The 20558-nt window shown below is 38.5% G+C and overlaps 2 protein-coding genes across 3 annotated transcripts in view; one reads left to right on the top strand and one right to left on the bottom strand.

Moving 5' to 3' along the window:
- Nucleotides 1-1200: 1200 nt before the first annotated feature.
- LOC135704344 (thioredoxin domain-containing protein 3 homolog) lies at nucleotides 1201-17711 on the top strand. Its single transcript, XM_065225782.1, has 5 exons — nucleotides 1201-1397; nucleotides 1495-1598; nucleotides 1799-1870; nucleotides 16106-16948; nucleotides 17009-17711. Exons 1-5 carry the CDS (start codon nucleotides 1307-1309, stop codon nucleotides 17639-17641), a joined length of 1743 nt encoding a protein of 580 aa, XP_065081854.1. The 5' UTR covers nucleotides 1201-1306; the 3' UTR covers nucleotides 17642-17711.
- Nucleotides 17712-17745: 34 nt separating this feature from the next.
- LOC135704343 (titin-like) overlaps nucleotides 17746-20558 on the bottom strand; it is a 28185-nt gene continuing 25372 nt past the window's right edge. For both annotated transcript variants that reach the window (XM_065225780.1, XM_065225779.1), the window contains exons 7-8: nucleotides 20417-20521; nucleotides 17746-18284 (exon numbers count right to left, since the gene is read on the bottom strand). In XM_065225780.1, coding sequence (XP_065081852.1) covers nucleotides 18102-18284; nucleotides 20417-20521 — 288 coding nt within the window. In that variant the 3' untranslated portion in view covers nucleotides 17746-18101. The remainder of the gene's footprint in view (nucleotides 18285-20416; nucleotides 20522-20558) is intronic.

Raw genomic sequence — 20558 nt, 5'->3', positions numbered from 1 at the left:
AGCTGCCTTCCTGGCACGTCGGTAGCATTGGTGCTCAGCACGGAAAACAAGATCGACGAAAAAAAACAAACCAAAGAAAAAAAAAAAAAAAAAAAAAAAAAAAAAAAAACCACCTATGTTTTCACGTCAATCGGACGTGAAAATTTTTCATTGTGAGTATTTTTTCCTCAAAAATAATTTAATTAGAGGAATGTTGGCTTCGGCAATACCTTACCTTACCTTAAGTCCTAAAGCACTCAATAGATGCGCTGAAACACAATGTATCCACATGCCAAAATTGTGCTCTCAATGACGTTGTTTACCCCCTGACGATAATAGGTTAAGGTATTGCCGAAACCAACATTTCCCCTGCCTACAACTTCTTCTGAGGCTTTTTTTATCAGATCAATAGTTTTCATGTTATGAATTTTTGAAGAAAATATTTTGAAATCTATTGGAGAGTGGTTTTGGGTGAATTTTGCTTCAACAAAAATCGATATTTTGAACCACCCTCATGGCCACGCTAACGAAACTCGAATAAAATTTCACTATTTTGATCTGTATTTAAATAATTCTATAAGCTTACAGAATCTTCCCGGAATTATCTATGATCGCATGCTTGAAGAACAATTATACAAAAAAATTAAACTGCGAGAAAAATTGAATAGAGAGAATGTAAGAATATTCCTACAATTATTTCCACTCAAGGGGCAAGATGACAACAATTGTAGCTATAAAAAATCTTTCTGTTGAAAATTAGATAACTTTTATATAATCCCGAATAGTACTGCATAGATATCATGATAAATATCAATAAATAACCGTGCAAATGATAAGTTTACGTAGATGTCTAGCCCCTTGCATCAACATGACTCGCTGAACTCAGGACAAAGCACTAGAAATCATCAAGGGATGGTTTGAATATCGCCTTCTTTCTTTAATTACACAATACAAGCAAAGTCCAACCATCAATCATTAGACAGACACAACAGCTTTGACCTTTGCAGACTATTATGCCAAATCCTAACCTAACGTGCCAGGAGAAGGCCTTTATCGAGCTTTTATCGTCCTAAATGCCGTTAGTTACCTCCATCCAACAAAAGGCAACAAAACAGTGACGTCAGCAAATCGAAACGCCAGGAGACCGACCAAGGCACCGCGTATCGTTCCCTTGGCTACCGTTAGCAGTTGTTTATTGTGATGGAAATCCATTCTGAGTCACGACTTCGAAGCGAATCGGTTTAGTTTTCTTCCTGTCCGGTGTACCGTTCTAAATTTCCAGTGTTTCCAAAGTGTTTGAGAGTGTAAATTTCACAGAGCATTCGAAATGGCTAAGAAAGGAGGAGTTCAGCAGTTACAGGCGGAAATCAACACGGATGAGGAGTTTGAGAAATTCTTGGAACGTGATGGTTTGTTGGGTATGGTTGTTTCCTCGCTTTGTTCAATTCGATTCAAACTGCTGGATAGCAACGATAACACAATTACCCTCTTTCCACTTCCGCATTCCCGGCGTAGTCATGGATGTCTATACCGATTGGTGCGGTCCTTGTACCGGTATGGTAGGCAGCCTGAAGAAAATCAAACTAGAGCTGGGTGGCGATAATCTCCAACTGGCAGTGGTAGGTTCCGATAGAGTGAAAGAATGACCAAATCGAGCAAATTAAAACATCAACCAGATTAAAATCCGAACTAATTACGGGTGCAATCAATCTTCTTTTAATTATCTGCCGTGCAATCTCCTCAAACACTCACACATTCTATCCGTGTCGTCGTCATTCAAGTTTATTGTTTTGTTGGTTTGTTGTCGTCTCGTTCGCAGTGCAAATCCGATGATATCGAAGCATTGAAGAGATTCCGGAACAACAGTGAACCAACCTGGCTGTTCGCCTCGGTAAGATTACATTTTTTTTCTCTCTCCGTTTTATATGGCTATCAGCTCTATCGCAAACATAATGATGATTTGTTGCTATACGTTGAAACGTCCAGGTACCTACTTATCTACAAACAAATTGAAAGAAATTCTTTTCATTTACATCCGACCCCTAATGAGTTGTATTAATATTGTTTTGACATGGAAAGCAGCTACTCTTTATGAACCATCCCAACTCCTTTTGCAAATATACTCAAGTATCGGTCTCGCAAGTCATGTCTTTCAGGCACTGTCAACAAAGGTTTCTCTTCTTGTGAAAGGGTCAAATCTCGCACGAAACGCATTTCACTATGAACGGCTGAAATCCATCGGATAAACAGAACAATGGAAAATGCTGCCTCTAGCTTGTTTTATTGATTTACTGAAGCAATAACATTTTTATTGGGACAACCCTGTTTTTGCGAGGCAATCAATTATCATAATAAAGAACCGACCAAAGAATAAACGAGTTCATTGAAAACTCAACGCAGAGGATACAGCACCTGTTAGCGTCATTCCTTCCTCTACTGGAACTATGCGCCTGTCCTCAACACACTGTTCTTTATGCACTTCTACAGTTGAGCAGTTCCACGCCAAATGACGAATCGGAAAAACTCGAGTCTATCCGATTTTCTTGAAACTTTGCATAATTGTTTGTGATTGGCAATGATTCACATATTTGCTGAAATTCGGCCATTTTTGATCTTGTAAAAAACTCAAAATGGCTTCTTTGAATTTAGGATGGAAACGGCACTTCTGATCGATATAACGTCTGTAGTCTGAAGTTGTAGAAAAAAATTATGTTTTCATGGGAAAAATATACAAAAACATGTTTTTAGTAGTTTCAAGTAAAAATTTCAAAACAATATTTAAAACCTTAATAGTACGTTCAGACTATGGCTTATATCATGTTATATAGGCTATCTTGCAATGAGCACTCATACATTTTGTTTTCACTGGAAATCCTATGCTTGAGTGCTCATTGCAAGATAGTACAGCTATAGTCCGAACGTACTATAATACATATATTAAAATGTCCTTGTCCGATTTTGGATTTTTTAAAGATCTCATAAAAAAATAAAACTTTTGAAAAGGTTTGAAATTATGGACACTTATGATTGACAAAAATCTTGGTACAATAACTTTTGGTTATATTTTTGGACTTTTTGTTAATACGTTTCATGTAATTTATACTCATACTGTACTATACTGTCCGAGACATTTTTAATCATTTTCTGTGAAAAATGTCACAAAATCTAACTCATAAATAGCTTAAAAAGTTGAATAGCTCTTGTGCTATGATTTTTGATTTTCAAAATTTTGCATGTTTCATAAAAAAAAATATCAGGCAAGCGTCAAACCCACCACCTCCCAGTATGGTTTTTTGCTTTTTAGCCGCATCTGTACTGACTAGGCAATGGGAGGTCTTTCACGAATCGCTAGTGAAAAATTGATCAACAAATGTATCCCTTCTATTTCTATGCACGGATCCAATATCAGGACGCTAAAGTAGATTCAAGGCAACAAGCACATTTCAGCAAATGCCAGTGTTCAAATCTATGCATGATTGCATAAACAATAGCTATATGGTAGCTAACATGTGTATACCTGCCACCATAAACTGTTGCTCTTGTCATGCGATGTGACCAACGATGTCAGAAGAATTACCTTCACACAAAACCGGTGTGAAAGGAAAGGATTATCCTGGGAAAGAGGATTCCTAACGGTTGCCTTCGTGATTCCGGCCAAGATCCTTGTTTCGTTTCGTCCGAGAACGCCGCCAGGTTGAAGTGCCTTCTCTATTCTCTGACATAATACCAATAAATGCCAAACCATTAATAGGCTTTGCACGCGATTCAGGAAAGCAGGTTCCGCTCGCTAGCCCATAGAAGAAAATGTGTGAAATGCTATTATTATCGCTCCGCGTGCACAAGATGTTTCCATCAGCTGGATAGTATGCCAACAGAACGCATCACACGCCAAAAGGATAAAATAATGGATCATGCAACAATGAACTGAATAGAGCCAGTCGACGGTCGGTGGTGTGTTGTTGTATGTATCACGTGTTGATTTTCTACTTGTTATACACTGTACAAATTACGCTTCGGGCATCATCCGTGGCTAATGAAGCACTTTGCGGATAAATAGACGATTTGTGCTTGCTGACTAGTAGTGACATGATCTATAATGGAAAATAGGTGGAACATACCTACAAGCATGGCTGTAAAACATTTTGCTTGCATGTCTATGGAGCTAAATTGTTGCATGTGGACTGTATTGATACTCGCAGTGTGAAACACTATGCTGTTTAATTAAGATTTCAATTACCTGTTCTCAAGGAAACAAAAATATCTCCAAGTGACAAGCGATCAACAAGCCAAACGATCAACAAGCCAAACGATAAAGCTATGTGAGAAATGGAAAGCAATAATGATATAATCTACTTCCTTTTTCTTTATGACAAACAATGAACCACTCTGTCAAGCAGTTTTGGCGTATCTTTCTACCAACGATTTCTCAAAACTGGACCAACAAATTACTATTTTTTAATGAAACGCTCAAATCGTGGCTACTTTTCTCGTGGATGTGGAATAAAAAATCTCAAAATATTTTTTTATTTTGAAGTTCGAGTGGTAGTAAATGTCATTTTAACTGCTCGAATGAAGTTATTAATTTATGCAACACAGCTGGTTCGTGTCGGCAGAAGGAAACGACCAAATTGTTGGCAAGCTGCTTCACGAAGTAAGGCCGAAAATATGATACACGTGTGTGAAGAGAATTTTTTCGTTGTGTCTTTTCTCGATTCCGATCAAGCTCTGTCCTCTACCGTATATATTGCAACAAAGCAGGCTTGCAATATATCATTATCCTTCTTCCACTCCGATCGAGCTGTGTTGCAGTGGGAGTTTGTCATGGTAGTCGTAGCAGTCGTTTTGTCTCTTTTATTTGTTTGGATTCGCTGCCTGTGCTCTATCACTACGATTCTGTTTGTAGCGGTGAGGAGTTTTACAATTGGAGTTCAAAAATAATAACAGCATGATTTTTTAGGGTCAAAATAACATAATCGTGCTTTTTTTAACCGCAATATCTACCAAACATCGCAATCAACAAAAAGAATAGTGGGAGCTCCACATTCGAACTTTCAGTCGCAAAAATTGCGGAAACATTAAATGAATCCATAATTTTTAGGAATAGTTATCACAATTTTCTATTTATCGTGTTTTATGATACACACACTTAGATTATTTTACCGAAATCTGTGAAATTTTACTGAAATCTCAACAGCTGAACGTTCGGTAATTTTTCACAGATTTCCTGTAATTTTTCACGGAATGTCTGTGAAAAATTACAGGAAATCTGTGAAAAATCACCGAGCTGTTTACCGAACGTTCAGCTGTAGAGATTTCGGTAAAATTTCACAGATTTCGGTAAAATAATCTTAGTGTGTACAGAACAGTGATGCGACGATTAGACGCAGCAAGCCAAACAGTAAAAGTTTGAAGTCTTCCTAAAACCCTGAATTAATTTTAATTTTTTTTAATTCAGTTTTATCCAGTTTTCCATTATTTCCAATATAGGGGAAGTTACGTATTCTCGGCAACCTAAGCAGCGACCTTCTTTCTATAGCCTCCCAAGTAACAATGCAAGCTGAACATTAAGAACAGAAGCTGACTATTGGTTGATTTAAGGTGTACAAAGCTGATTAACATCAGGCTGAATATATAGTTGGTTAATAGTGCATGAAGCGAATTGTATCCCCATAATCCAACCTCAATAGGTTAGCTGATCCAAAGCTTGAACAAGCCTTATTTAAGCTTAACACAACTCCACAAATCAGCAATGCGTAACACATATTTTGATAGCTTGTAGAGTCCATTTTTCCATCACACCTCGCAATTTCAAGAGCACACGACTCAAGATCTACGCGGGTTATACATCTTCAAATTTCAGACATTGCTTGCTTCTCCGCAGCAAACAACAAGTAGTAGTTTCAGCTACGTGCGTTCACAGAATCCTCATTATTTTACATGTGGAATTGCGAAGTGTAACACGAAAATGGACGCTACAGGGAATCACCTTAAATGTCGTCAGTGTCTGTGTCACTCGTTACATGTCCGGCATTTTAGTTCTACTAAATTCACTGCCTACATTTCTATTAACAGGCAGTGGCAGCAGTAGAGACAAGAAAAAGGAGATTTTTAGGAATAGCTCCAGGTAGATGTAGGCTGCGACGACGTCGGAAGTATACATTTATAATCCTGTATTTTGTCTGTTATATTTTACTGAAGTTGCAGACCGCGTTCCACAAATATTACTCAATTATAGTACTAAGTTAGCATCCAAATGACCATCAAAATAAATCACGCACTTCTGTCCACATTGTGTTAACTGCACTTGAAAATGAGAGGAATGTTTAACTGTCATCAGTTGTTGCTTACAATTCTGCATTGCTGTATAATACTCTTCCGGTTGCTGTTATTCAACTTAAATTTGACATGCTTCAAGTTAATGATCATATCTTTTACCTCACATATGCCTAAATGGCCCAGTAGGTATGGTTGACGCCTATGAATCAGCGACTGCCGGTTCGAATCCCGAAATGCAAAGGTAATTTTTAGACTTATATTAACAAATATGTTAATCCAATTAGTCAGCAACAAGTTAAAGCAGTTCCATATAAATGCATAAGATAAGATATGAAGCGGTCCGCCATTATTATTTTTGAAATAAAACTAGAAGGCTTAACAACGGTTGAAAAATACTGTTATTTAATGCCTTAAAAAGCTTATAATGTATTTTACTATTAAGCTTTTGGCTGATTTAAATCACCAGATTTAGATGTTTAAATGCTGGACAAAGGTTAACGTGGTCTATGTACAGCAATTATTCAATCTAAGGCTGAATTGAAATCGATTAACCAACACTTGTTAAGCATCAAATTGTTACCTGGGCTTTTTCTCTATGGAACGCACACATATGCAGTATTGGTTTGTTTACAATCTTTTGCTGCCAGCTGCTCTAACAATTTCAGTCAAAAGAATTGTCAAAACTCCAATCTTCTCTAGTGAGAGCGAGTATTGTCGGCAACCAGTTTTTCTTCGGCAACCGTTCCATTTGAACTGCATGTAAATCTGCTGTTCTATTATCGGCAACTCGAAATCAGCTACAATTTGTAGTGCGTGTGTTTCATTTCAAGAAAACCCTGCTAGATTGCTTTTTCTCAGTGGTAAAAATATAGTCAAATTGAAGCTGAAAGCATAAAGAATCGTTTGCATGCATTCAGCGAAGTGTTTTCGTAAGTGTTTCAATTTGGGTTGCCGAAAATAGTCTGTCATGCCGAAGCCGTCATTTCCCCTACTACCAAGAAAATAAGTTACTGAAGATGATACATTTACTCCCTTAAGGTATGCATCCACATTAATCCGGACACCTTCAAATCACTGTAACTTTTGAAATAGGGGAAATAGATGTAATGTTGGCCTAAATGCCCCTAATTTGGGCCCATAAATAAATTCAGCAATCGACTAAATTTTCAATAGCGACCAAAAATATCCATTAGTACCGTCCCAATGACGCGTTCATCTAGTTAAAATTGATAAATAGCAGATTTTTAGCGATGGGCCCAATCTTAGATCCATAGGCCAACATTAGAGCCATTTCTTCTATTGCACGTAGGAGTGAAACATTTTGCTGAAGTATAGCTGGGAGTCATAAATGAATTATGAAAAATACTATTGGTGTTTACATTCAATGTTTAGTGTTCAAGCTGGCGACGAATGAAATACACGTGCGCGACCGGATTTGTACGGACGTAATGCAAATTCTTACTTGTCAATACGGGAACTTAGCCAGCGCTGGTAGTGTAGTGGTAAGCGTAACTGCTTTCTCACTCCAATGGGTCTGGGTTCAATCCTAGGCGAGGTCGGTGGAATTTTTCTGAGGCATAAAAATCTCTGGTCATGTCTTCCTTCGGAAGGGAAGTAAAGCCGTTGGTCCCGGCCTATGTGTGTTTGAATGGGTGCGATATCCTACGCAGGTGTGGAAGCTGCCTTCCTGCACATTCAATTGCTGTCAATGGATGGCAATCGATGTCCGTCGGTGATTGGCACTAGATTGCGGAACGTTAAATAAAGGAAAGAAAAAATACGGGAATTTAAAAAATTGATTTACCTAAACCCACTATTGACGGTGTGCTCAAATCATTTTCGGAACGTCTGACGGCCGAGAGGGAACCGAGAAGTGATAAAAACATTGGACGTGCTGATCCTGTCATGGACCGAAAGGTGAAGAGGATATTGAAGGAAAATCTGAATCTCTCTGTTCAAATGGTGACTCGTAAAATAGGAATGTCTGGTTTTGTTAAAAAAAAAATAAAACAGCGTTTGAGGATGAAGTTGTATGAAGTAAAAACAGTTCCTAATCGCAACGACAAACATAATTTGACAGCAACATCACGGGCTCGACGCTTCTACTGCGAATATTTGACGAAGTTTTCATGCGTTGTTATGGACGATGAAGCTTTTTTTTCTAACTGTCATCTGGCTCAGACCTATCGATTCATAAAGCCTTGTGAATGAATAGTCTTGTGTTTCCAAAACCATCGATTGAAACGAACTCGAACTTTTGATGCCCCTTTAGTGTTTTTAGTGGTAAATACTCTTCGTTTATGTTAATGTTCCATTGGATATATTTATATGTATTTTTTTTTTATCAAAACTCGAAGTTAATCCTTAAGACTCAAACATTCTGTTTTATTGTTATCAGGTATTCAACTATTGCCGTATATACTGCTTAATTTTTTTGGCTTGAATTAATTGAATGGGAGTGTTATTTAATAAAATTGGAAACCCAGTTCTAATCGAATGGTATTTTGGACAATCGTACAATATGTGCCATAGGTTCTCTGTCACGTCACATTGGTCACAACGATCATTTGGAATCAGTTTCCATGTAGCTAGTCTGTCCTTTGTTGTCATGTGTCCCGACCTGATGCGTGATAACATGATGGTGTCTAAAGTTTCAAAGCTCATTTTTGGAAACCAGGGTGACAAAGAAGGTTGTTTAGCATGTTCAAAGTGAAATTTGCCTTTTTCAGATGAAATTTGTGAGTATTGATCTTGCCAGATGCTTTCTGTTTCATTCTTAAGAATATTAATACGATGAAGCTTATGTTCTGGAGGATTTCAAGCAGCTTCCAGAACTGACTCTGCTATGGCTAAAATTGCTACAGCTGAGTATTTCAAGACGAAGAAGGCATCGAAATTTCCCAAAAAAAAAATACTTTACACACAATCAACAAGGAGATTTCGACGTTCAATTTGAATGTAAATATTCTAAAAATCATATTAATTTACTAGATATTTTTGTAGTGGTAATTTTTATACGATAGATGGAGTAGATGAAAGCATAGAGTTGATAGTTCCGTTAGAGTAAGGCAGTGTGAAGATTGTATATATGTATTAGAATAGCGAACTAGGACAACTTTTAAGGAAGGTACAAATCGGTTTTTTCATCTCTCTTTACCAAACTCCCCCTTTGGAGAGGGATGGTGAGGGGTGTGTCCCCCCCCCCCCGCCACCACTGGCAAAAAGAGATGAAAACCGACCCGTTCAAGTACCAACTGTGTGTTTGAAACAGTTCTACCGATTTTTACCGCACTTCAATTGTTATTTGAAGGAAGGCATCCAGTCGTAGGTTTGGAAATTGCAACTATTGTTTACCCCTACACAATAAACAATTCAATGCAGACGTCTTTCCAAATTTGGCAGATCGACAGGTAATCGGTGAGTTACCACGATAGTTGCTATTCAAAACGCCTGCTATGAGAATTTCCCATTGCAGACGTCAACGAAATGACGTCATCGAGCTATCGATCAACTACCCTGGTTATCGTCTGGTACCTTATAGCACGATGCTAGGAGGCGAACCGGAAGAATCGATGAGCTACCTCTCCCCCTGATATGCAATTACTTTGCTTGATGGGACAAACTGACTTGATGTTTTTCACATTTTTCATGATCAAAGTCCGTACTTTTATCACTTGATATGAAAGTAGATGTCAATTTATAGTGGATAGCGTTATTATCTTAAAATTGACGAATATCCATTTGGGACTGATATGCAATTATAGGCAGTAAAATCTAAATATAATGTGAAATGTGTGTTTTACTTAAGTTTTGATGTGTCCGCAGTGTTGTGGATACAGACCTTAATCGTATACCTTATTACGTTGTTTTTCCTTTTAATTCTACTACTATTGGATCGCTTTCACTTTTACTAATTCATTATTCACTTTCACTATCACTTTAAAAAAAAACTAAAACAGATACGTATTTCGTTTACTACTTACAAACTTCTTCAGTGTCTCGTCATATATATTATATGGTTTGTAAGTTATTGAGCTGGTGTTGAACTCATTTTGTCAACTTTTTGAACACATTTTTAAAAAATATGAGCGGTGAATGGACATCACACCATAGTTTGAGCGGTGAATAGCTACTTTCATATCTTGACTGATAATCAAACAACTTATTTTACATAATTCAATTTGGAAAAATATCGTGCTTATTGAAGTAATGAAATTGGGTTGTTAGCAGAATGCTTCAATAAAACAGCAAAAAGGTTATCTTCCATTTAATTCCACTTAATTAATTTTGGTATCCATGACAGATACGTATTTCGACTACAATGTGCAGTCTTCATCAGTGTCATTCCCACTAAAGAACTATTCAAAATCTAACCCCCTTAAGTACTCATCCCCTAGGTATAAAAGTCAAGATCACAGGTATAAAAATGAAACTACAATGTGTTGAATCGGAACCTACCTAACTAATTAAAACCAAAGATTTAAGTAAACTAAAGGAGTAAAATCTATTCAACTCTCTAATAAGGAAAATCCCAAAGGCTTGGTAGCCATCATAATGAAGTAATGAAATTGGGTTGTTAGCAGAATGCTTCAATAAAACAGCAAAAAGGTTATCTTCCATTTAATTCCACTTAATTAATTTTGGTATCCATGACAGATACGTATTTCGACTACAATGTGCAGTCTTCATCAGTGTCATTCCCACTAAAGAACTATTCAAAATCTAACCCCCTTAAGTACTCATCCCCTAGGTATAAAAGTCAAGATCACAGGTATAAAAATGAAACTACAATGTGTTGAATCGGAACCTACCTAACTAATTAAAACCAAAGATTTAAGTAAACTAAAGGAGTAAAATCTATTCAACTCTCTAATAAGGAAAATCCCAAAGGCTTGGTAGCCATCATAATGAAGTAATGAAATTGGGTGCTTATTATTATGTTATGCTAAATTTAGAGCATCTGGTTTCAAATAGCAGTTTTGCAGTAATTAAGATTGAAATATTTTGCTTTAAAGAAATTACTATTTCTGTAAAACTAGTATTACATATGAAATTGCTGTTATCCAACACAGATCAAACCAATTTTTCACAATGAAGAAAATTTAAATAGTATTAGCTTCAACCATGCATAGATAAATGTACTAGAACCTGGACGGACACATGAGCCTACCCAGGGGAGGATCCGGATGCGACCATCCATATGAGTCTAGAGTATCGCACGGGGAGGACGGTAGGTGCATAGTCCTGGGGGTTGGTCCCTAGATACGTCAACTTAGCGGAAGGCATGGAATATGCACTGAATTACAGTTACATTATAAAGGTGCAATAAGAAAATTCTTAAAAATCCGGTAAAGAAAGATGAGATTTAACGTACTACTTCAAACAGTGGCGTCCTATAACCTCACTTTTTTGCTGTGCACCAACTTTTACTACCAGATTTGATGCCATATACATACTCGAATTGGTTGGAAAATACATTTCCGGAGTGATTTGAGATTTGGGCGTAATTGCATTTGTAAACAAACACGTCAATTGCCGATTTCTCTTGAATAAAAGCTTAATCTCATAAGCAAAATATACCAAATGATAGAGGAATCATTCCTCTACCTCCTAGTGTTATTAGTTTTCGAGATTGAGCGTTTATTCGCGAGAAATCGCCGATTGACGTGTTTGTTTACAAATGCAATTACGCCCAAATCTCAAATCACTCCGGATTTAATCTTCTAGTTTACTCGATACCTATCCATTGCAAGCAATATTTTGATAATTGTTTATGTTTTGATAGTTGTTTTTGCACCAGGTAGATTGAAGTTAAGGGAACGCGAATGATTTCAAACGAACGAAATTTCGTAACTTTCTTCTTTAAAAACCTCTTCTGCTTTAGCTTTCCTTTTTTCCATACATATACTTTGATATCTACTTAAGTCCTGATCTGGTGATTTTTTTTTTCATAATAGGGCGTCCAATGTATTTATTTTCTTGCAGGCCACAGGTTGCAGCCGTTTGGGGGTTCAGTTGGCTGCGCCTGCTCTGTCCAATAGGTACGCTACTAGAACGCCAGAAGAGACAACCAATGGTGGTTAAAAAGGCACTGCTAAGTTAGCAGTGCTAACACATTTGAATAGGGATCTATTGGGGTAGCATGTTAATAGAACGCTTGTGTGAACACTTACATAAGAAATTCTGGGCTTAATTGTGTTGCTAAATCATCGGTTGACTGGGTGTGCTTTGTGGGTTGTTATTGTCGTTGCCTCGGACCGACTTCTTCGCCAGAATCGGTTCCTCTCGTGATGGGGTCCTCATCACTGAATCCGGAGAAATCTGAAGGAACTAGGTCTTCTGTTTCACTATTCCAGTCAGAGTCTGGACGCTCTTCGTGATGATTGTTACAGAATGTGAGTGAATCATGGTCTTCCAATTTTCTTCTTCTCCGTGATCGCGTATCCCAAAGGACTTTCCTGATAATCTGTTATGATGGTTCTGTTTTTATGAAAATAAAATGATGTTCTATCCCTCTAGCATGGCTATATGTTAATCCAGCGTGCAGATAGTTAATATCGTTGTATTTTTCAAAGCTTCATCGTCTTGATCTAACGAAAAGAAAATCGCCACTCGATCAAACCAAATTCAAAGGTAGTCCTGTGTGATGTCGCATTCCAAAAGTTTTGAACCAAAAATATTTTTATTTTTTTATTTGCACCCATTAGACTCATTTATTTCGAAAACCAATTCATAGTCAAAATTATAATTCTAAACTACACAATTATTTAATGTTGGCCATTAGTTAAATTCCAACAAGCTTTTGGTCCGCTACATCACAACTGGCATCACTAATGTGCATCTTTAATAATGTAAAGATACAGACACGCCCTGGGACCTGGTTGCAGTTAAGCAATCCTCAAGGTTATGACAATGCCCAGGGGTTAAGATAGGGCATTCAAATTAAATTCAAATTCAAATTAAATACTACATTGATGGGAATATTATGTTCACCCTTCAAAAAATGTCAGTAGAAACTAATCCTATACCCATTCTGGCTCTTCTGTTGATAGTTTTACCACAGACAAACAGACATAACACATTGAATATTTATCACTGTAAAACATCGTCGCTAAAACATTACCGCCATCTGTTGAGTACACTGTGGTAGGTAGTACGCTGAACAGATAGCGGTAGTGTGTAAACGTCAAACTCAAGGGAAATGACTATGCGCGCCACAGGTGGCGGTACTACCAACTACGATACTTTTAAATTGACCGTTAAATGCTTGTTCGATGAACAACTTGCGAGTGTTATGTCTGTTTGTCTGTGGTTTTACCGTCAACCAATTTCTTAGTATTACATTTTAATTTTTCAGTTCTCTTAAAGGGTGATACGGTCAAAATTTGGTCAAGGGAAAACGCGTGTAAATCGGTGAAATCGTTTATTTAAAAAATCAAATTAAATTTCTTTTTCAAGTTCAATTAGTATAAAATTCAGGAAAAATATTCAGTTAGGCTTCCGCTTTTCCAAATCCGAATTGCCGGGCCTTACGCTTGACCCCTGCCATCAGATTTTGTACAGCCACCTTGTCCACCTTCTTCGCCGCAGAAAGCCAGTTTGCCTTGAACTGCTGCTCGCCCTTAGCAGTTTTTTTGGTCTTCTTTAGGTTCCGCTTGACAATAGCCCAGTATTTCTCAATTGGGCGGAGCTCTGGCGTGTTGGGAGGGTTCTTGTCCTTGGGAACCACCTGCACGTTGTTGGCGGCGTACCACTCCATGGCCTTTTTACCGTAATGGCAAGATGCCAAATCCGGCCAAAACAGTACGGAACAACCGTGTTTCTTCAGGAAAGGCAGCAGACGTTTATTCAAACACTCTTTCACGTAAATTTCTTGGTTGACAGTCCCGGAAGCTATGAAAATGCTGCTTTTCACGCCACAGGTACAGATGGCTTGCCAAACCAGATATTTCTTTGCGAACTTTGACAGTTTCATGTGCTTGAAAACATCTGCTACCTTTCCCCTTCCTTTTTCCGTATAAAACTCCTGTCCCGGAAGCTGCTTGTAGTCGGCTTTGACGTAGGTTTCGTCGTCCATTACCACGCAGTCAAACTTCGTCAGCATCGTCGTGTACAGCCTCCGGGATCGCGCTTTGGCCGTCGTATTTTGTTTATCATCGCGATTTGGAGTCACTACCTTCTTGTAAGTCGATAGTCCGGCTCGTTTTTTGGCTCGATGCACGGTTGTAGACGATACACCCAGCTTATTTGCGGCATCTCGGAGAGAGAGGTTAGGGTTTCGCTTGAAACTACCGGCAACTCTCTTTGTCGTCTCAGCGGCTTCCGGTTTTCGATTTCTCCCCGATCCAGACTTCCTGGCTGTCGACAAACGTTCCCCAAACACTTTAATTACATTTGTAACGGTTGATTTGGCAACTTTTAGCGATTTTGCCAACTTTGCGTGCGAGTAGCTCGGATTTTCGCGATGCGCGAGCAAAATTTTGATACGCTGCTCTTCTTGCTTGGACGGCATTTTGACAACTGAAGAGTGAATTCCAAAATCAAAATAGGAGCAACATTCTACACACACACACCTTCAAAATGAGGGGTGTTCAGGTTTTTTAAATGCAAAATTGAAAGAAATACGTCAAGTTGATATTGACCAAATTTTGACCGTATCACCCTTTAAATTAACTTTTATAAAACTGCTTGTCCTGATTCCACATTTTTGTATGCATCCACGATATTAAAACATTTACAGGGCTTCAAAGAACCTTGTTGTATGTTTTTATTTTTTTCCAGGGTTAAAACTTTTAAGAGCAAAAGCTTTCTTTAAAAAAAATAAGTTCAAACCTTAACTTTTCTAAATTAGGAATAATAAACCATTCGAATGCCTTAATTTCTACAACTCTAGTCTACAATATTGATCAAAAATCTGCTGAACGTCAAGCCGTCATTTTTATCAATTGCCTTTTTTTAAAGTAAAAAAACAGTTATAAAAATTACTTAATAAAAAAAATCCACGCCCAACGCAAATTAAGCGCCAGCTGTAACAGTCCTGTATGTAAGTCCTTATTGCTACCACTATTTCAGCAATTCATGGTCAATTAAGTTAATGTAAATAAAAAGTGAACAACATTTGATGGACTTGCCATTAAAAACCACTGATTCAGCAATTCTACCGCTTTCTTACCTGTAAATGAAAACAAAAAGAAACTTTTTCCGAAATCCTCTTTCCGTCCTGTAAAGTCATTGCATTTACAACGATTAAACAAACCTGTACTACTAGCATTCCACACATCGGTGCTACACTGATTCAGTGTTGCATGCATGTGCCGTAGCACGCAAAAAGGAAATTAATTCAAACGCTGTTACATTCCAATTACGAAAATGTCACATCTTGCCTTCCGACCCGAGGCTGGAAAATTGATTTGAAAATTCATTGCATTTTCCTTGGCTTCTTCCCCATCAATTGCTCATACGGTACGAGGCGAGCTCTGTCCGTATTCACTTTCCTAAAAATGCTAAAAAGGACGATGAAGTCGCGCGCTAGCTGCAGGCTGACTTACGTCGCGGCTCGATTCGCAAACAAATCAAAAAACTTTTTTATGATGCCTTTTCTCATTTTGCGCGCAAACGTTCTCCGGATATATACGTATCTAACTAGCTAGCTACCAGGCACAGAGCATTTATTATTGGCCTTTCTCGCTATGTTTGTGCCATAAAACCGTGAAAATGTGCTCATACTTGGGGTGGGCGGTGCGCTTTATGCCCTCTGCCCAATGTAAACCAATAAAAATCAAACAATTTACTTCAATTTGTGTTACTTACTTTGTTGATTCTTTCTTCTTCTATATGGGGCACATAACAGCATGGTAAAATCGTTAACCTCATGTTTGGCACCAACGTTCCGAAGTTGATCAATCTTATCACCGAAGAGCTGGACACCGAACTGAAATGTCGCGCTGGGGAGGTCGAACGAAAGTACTTCCAACTGCACGAGCTGACCCCAGAAGAACAGGAACGTGAAGATGCGCGAAAGGCAATCGAAGATGAGGCCGAGAGGATTGAGAAAGAGGCTGCCATCAAGAAACGAAGAGATTACATCATCTTCGTGACGGATACGATTATGCAAAATATCAGAGACATGGGAATCACTTTGTTCATGCCGCATGTGCACAAGGATGTGTACAAAAAACTGAACGACATGGCGGAAAAGCACGATCTCCATTTTAAGGAAAAACGATTGGTCCATTTGAGCCCGAAGATGCTGGAAGTGCTTCATTTCGATTGTGAAAATCGAATGGAAGACGAAGTTTTCGAACAAATATTCTACAAAGAAGTTCAGGCGTACGTCTGGAAACGGCAAGATGATGTGACGCGTGATCCCGAAGATGTCATCGGCGATTTTGTCCGCTTTCTGACCGAACCTGCCGAAGTGTTGGACAGCGATGGTAATGTGGAGAAAGTTATTCCGCCGTTGATCGAACCATTGGAAATGATTTACAATCCCAATGATGGCAAATGGAATGCGGTGGACAAGAATCCCCCACAGAAGAAGAAAGGATCTACCATTTCAGTAGAATCGTCGCAAAGCACGTCCTCCAAGGAAACGTTCGATGAAGAAAGCTGTCCCAAAATGTACGTCCCGGGTGTGTGGAGTCCCACCAATAGCAGAGCAACGGCCGCGTTGTTCTATTTGCTGTTTAGACATGTGAGGCAATAATGTATGAATTAGTTAAATCAATTTAAAATGAACGATTTTTCATTACAGTTAGCCGAATTCCTCCCACCGGACCCGGTTCCGGAACCGCCGCACATTTGTATGGTATTCGATGCATACAAGAAGCGAGATGTCTTCGAAGTGATCGGTAAATACAGTCGAGATGTAATAGCGCATGGTTTTTTCACCTCCGGAGATCCAAAGACTGCAGAGCTTATTGCAAAGACGGCTGAGCGCTATGTCCGTTTGAAGCCGAACGTTAACGATAAGTTGATTCTGAAGGTCGCCAAGGCCACCAGCCATGCAATGTTGGCTCTGACCGCGGTTGGGCCTTGCTATCTCAGTCAGAACGCAGTAGAGGGCCAGGAAGAATGCGCTGTTCTATTTCCGCCCAACTATAGCCAAATCGAAGAGGAAGCGGAAGCTGCTGAGGAGACGAAGAAGAAACACAAGAAGAAAAGACGTGGAAAAAAGAGCGATACTTCGGTTTCGACTTCGGAATCGGCAACTTCTTCCACTCCGACGGCTGATCAGGGTGCCGATGGTCAAGGGGAAGGTGGAGAACTGGGAACGATCGGAGAAGGTTCAACCGGAGAGGAAGGCGAAACGACGTCTTCGTCTACAAACTCTCCCGAAAAGATTGGTGGGCCGGGCGAGGAAGGCGGAGAAGAGCAAAAGTCTTAAACTGTATGGATTGGAAATTTCTTTTCGTTCCATTTCAAGGAGGTAGCTTGCATTTTTTTTTTTGATTCATTGTATTTTCCACTGTCACAACAAAATAAATAGACAAGTCCCGATGCGGACTCTGTACGTTTCGAGTGAGAGTAGTATGTGTAATACTAAACTAGCTTGTGTGTGTATGCTTTTTCTCCAGCTTAATGTTTAATCTTTTGGGATTTCCTCAATGTCGAATAATTTAAAAAAAACATAAAGAAAATGTACACATCTACCTCGTTTCTGAACTAAATCAAACTAAAATATCACCTCTCTGTTATGCAAGTATATAAAACAAATTTTTAACCCAAATCAGTCTCCATGTCATAAAAAACACCCACCGCTCACGGCGAGTCCACTTCATATATTATCTCTACTATATACCTTTCCCTAGGTATGTACCAACCTAATCCAACCTTGCAGGATTTTCTCACTTGAACCGGAAAACTCGAACGCGAACAAATCCAGCCTGATAACCGATGGCGTAGTATTGCTGTGACTTTTCGTTTGGATTCCACCGAACCTGGTTGACCCGGATGCCGGGATATTCGTGCAGCAAGGCACGACGGAACGACTTCACCTGCAGCGATCGCAGATCCATGCGGGATGAGTGCTGTAGGTGGAAGAGATAAGAGGGGTGACCTATTGTAGTCAGTTATGACGAGTGGTTTAAACTACTACCGTTGTACTCCTTCCAACTAGTATCGTATAGTATTAGTCGTTAATTTTTTTTTTGCATTATTCGATGGAAAACGAACAACACAAAGAGGCTGTTCATAAACTACGTAGACAGTTTAGAGGGGGGGGGGGGGGTCAATCAATTATCCATGGCCAACACAAATTAAAAAAAAATTGTATGGAAAATTGTCTACGCAGGGGGGGGGGGTCAAGAATAAAAAAAAACTGTCTACGTAATTTATGGACAGCCCCAAACATGAGCGCTATCAATTGACATTTGAGCGTGTATTATGATTTTTAAGTTGTAATTAATTTCTGGCGTTATAAGTGCGCGAAAATTACGCACTCACTAGAATTTCGTGTCGCGTACTTGAAGAATGTAGAGATGAATTGGCCACAGGCTAAAAGTATCTATAATAAAGTTAAAAAAAAATTGGTGTGAGCTGGGTACCCGGGTACCCTGTTGAGCACATAATGGTTAACTTCTATCAATATGAAGATAATAAACCGTGATAAGAATAGAATAAGTTAAGTCGGAATGAAGATACTGTCGCTTGTAATAATTTATTTCTGATCTTTCTTGCTAAACCGCTACAAGTTTGTAGACCTGATCGGGAATCGAACCCGTCCTCTCCAGTATTGCTATAAGGCCTGTGCACCATATTCGAGTCTAGTATATTTGGCATAAGGACATTTGACGCAATGGACATTTGGCATAATCGTTACGAATCGAAGTTAATTTACAACCAATGATTACTCTTTGTTTCGCCTTATTATTTGTGTGACTTGTGAAAATATTCCCTTATTTGAATATTTAATAAAGAAGGGAACTTCACCACCGCATAAAAAGAGTTGGTGCATTGTGAAAGAACGAGTAGCAATTGAAAGAAGGAATAATCATAGATTGTAAATATAAATTGACTATTGGTTTCAAAAATATGTCGAATCATAACAATTATGCCAAGTGTCTATTATGCCAAACGTCCTTATGCCAAACGTACCAGACCCAGAGAAAACATTTAACAAAGGAACCACGTTCCATATTCTGCACGGCCACTGAGAATAACTCAGAGAAAGAGAGGGAGAGAGAGAGTCACTTCTACTCAGTTGTATGAGAAATTTCTAAAAACTGCACGTACTCAGCGCTGAGTTCCTGCAGTTTTCACTCCATACCTCTGGCAATGGTAGGCAAGACATACTTTAAATGTTTGAACATCAATGGAGAATTCAATTTTGAAATAGCGTTATATTCCTTTGCCTTGGGCACCATTCCAGCTTACCTCATTTTATTTAGGAACCCCCCCTCTCCTTAAATCAGTTTTCCAACAGCTACGTGCAGTTTTTTTTCACAGCATTCGTAATATAAATTATGAGCAATTAATTTGATGCATGAATGTTGGATGTTTGTCTTCATTGTTTTTGAAGCGTATGACGGAAGTGGGTTCCATATGCCGCTCGGCTTTTTCGTATTACTATATCTTAACTTGTTTTCAGAGGCATTCAATGATGGAGTCGGGTGATAATCACGCGCCCTCTAATACCAAAATCCCTGGTTCGATTCTCAAGTCATCCTGTTTTTTTCCTCGATGTCTTATAATTTGACTTTGTCGATTTGAAAAGTCGAATTATTTTTAAGTTAAAAATTAATCATTTCATTCGAGAAGTTTAAAATAACATTTACTAAAACGCGAACTTCAATATTTATTAATGATTTGAGATTGATTCTTTACGAACATCCAGAAAAATGCAATTCCAAAAAAGAGCATTACATTTGTTGGATCCCTTTGAATCACTGGTAGAAAATCATGCTGAAACCGCTTGATAAAGTAGACCATTGCATGAAATTCCTACACTGGGAACAAATGAACGTATGAATTACGAATTAGACACGCAGAAAAAGCACACGCGAATTTGGATTAAGATATACCCAATCTATGTTTCTTGTGTCGTTGTATCAATGAAGCGATAAGGATGGTAGATTTGATTTATAAACAGTTCCATCGATTCTGGTTTGTAATACCTAATAAACTACAGTAAATTTAAACATCAAAACAACAGGTACATTACCTTATCACTGTCCGAAAACAGCACTCCATAGTTCTTCTGAAACATGGCATACGAATTATCGGTCAATTCGTCGTTCACCTTCACCGATATTGTCGACGTCAGTATCTAAAAAGAAGGAAAAACACATCTCACATTAAAGCCA

This window comes from Ochlerotatus camptorhynchus, unplaced genomic scaffold (assembly GCF_037179485.1).
Source record: "Ochlerotatus camptorhynchus isolate MF236.1 unplaced genomic scaffold, CSIRO-AGI_Acam_v1.1 ptg000234l, whole genome shotgun sequence".
Taxonomy (NCBI): Eukaryota; Metazoa; Arthropoda; class Insecta; order Diptera; family Culicidae; genus Ochlerotatus; species Ochlerotatus camptorhynchus.
Note: the sequence above shows the minus strand (reverse complement) of the source record. Positions and strands in the feature narration are given on the sequence as shown.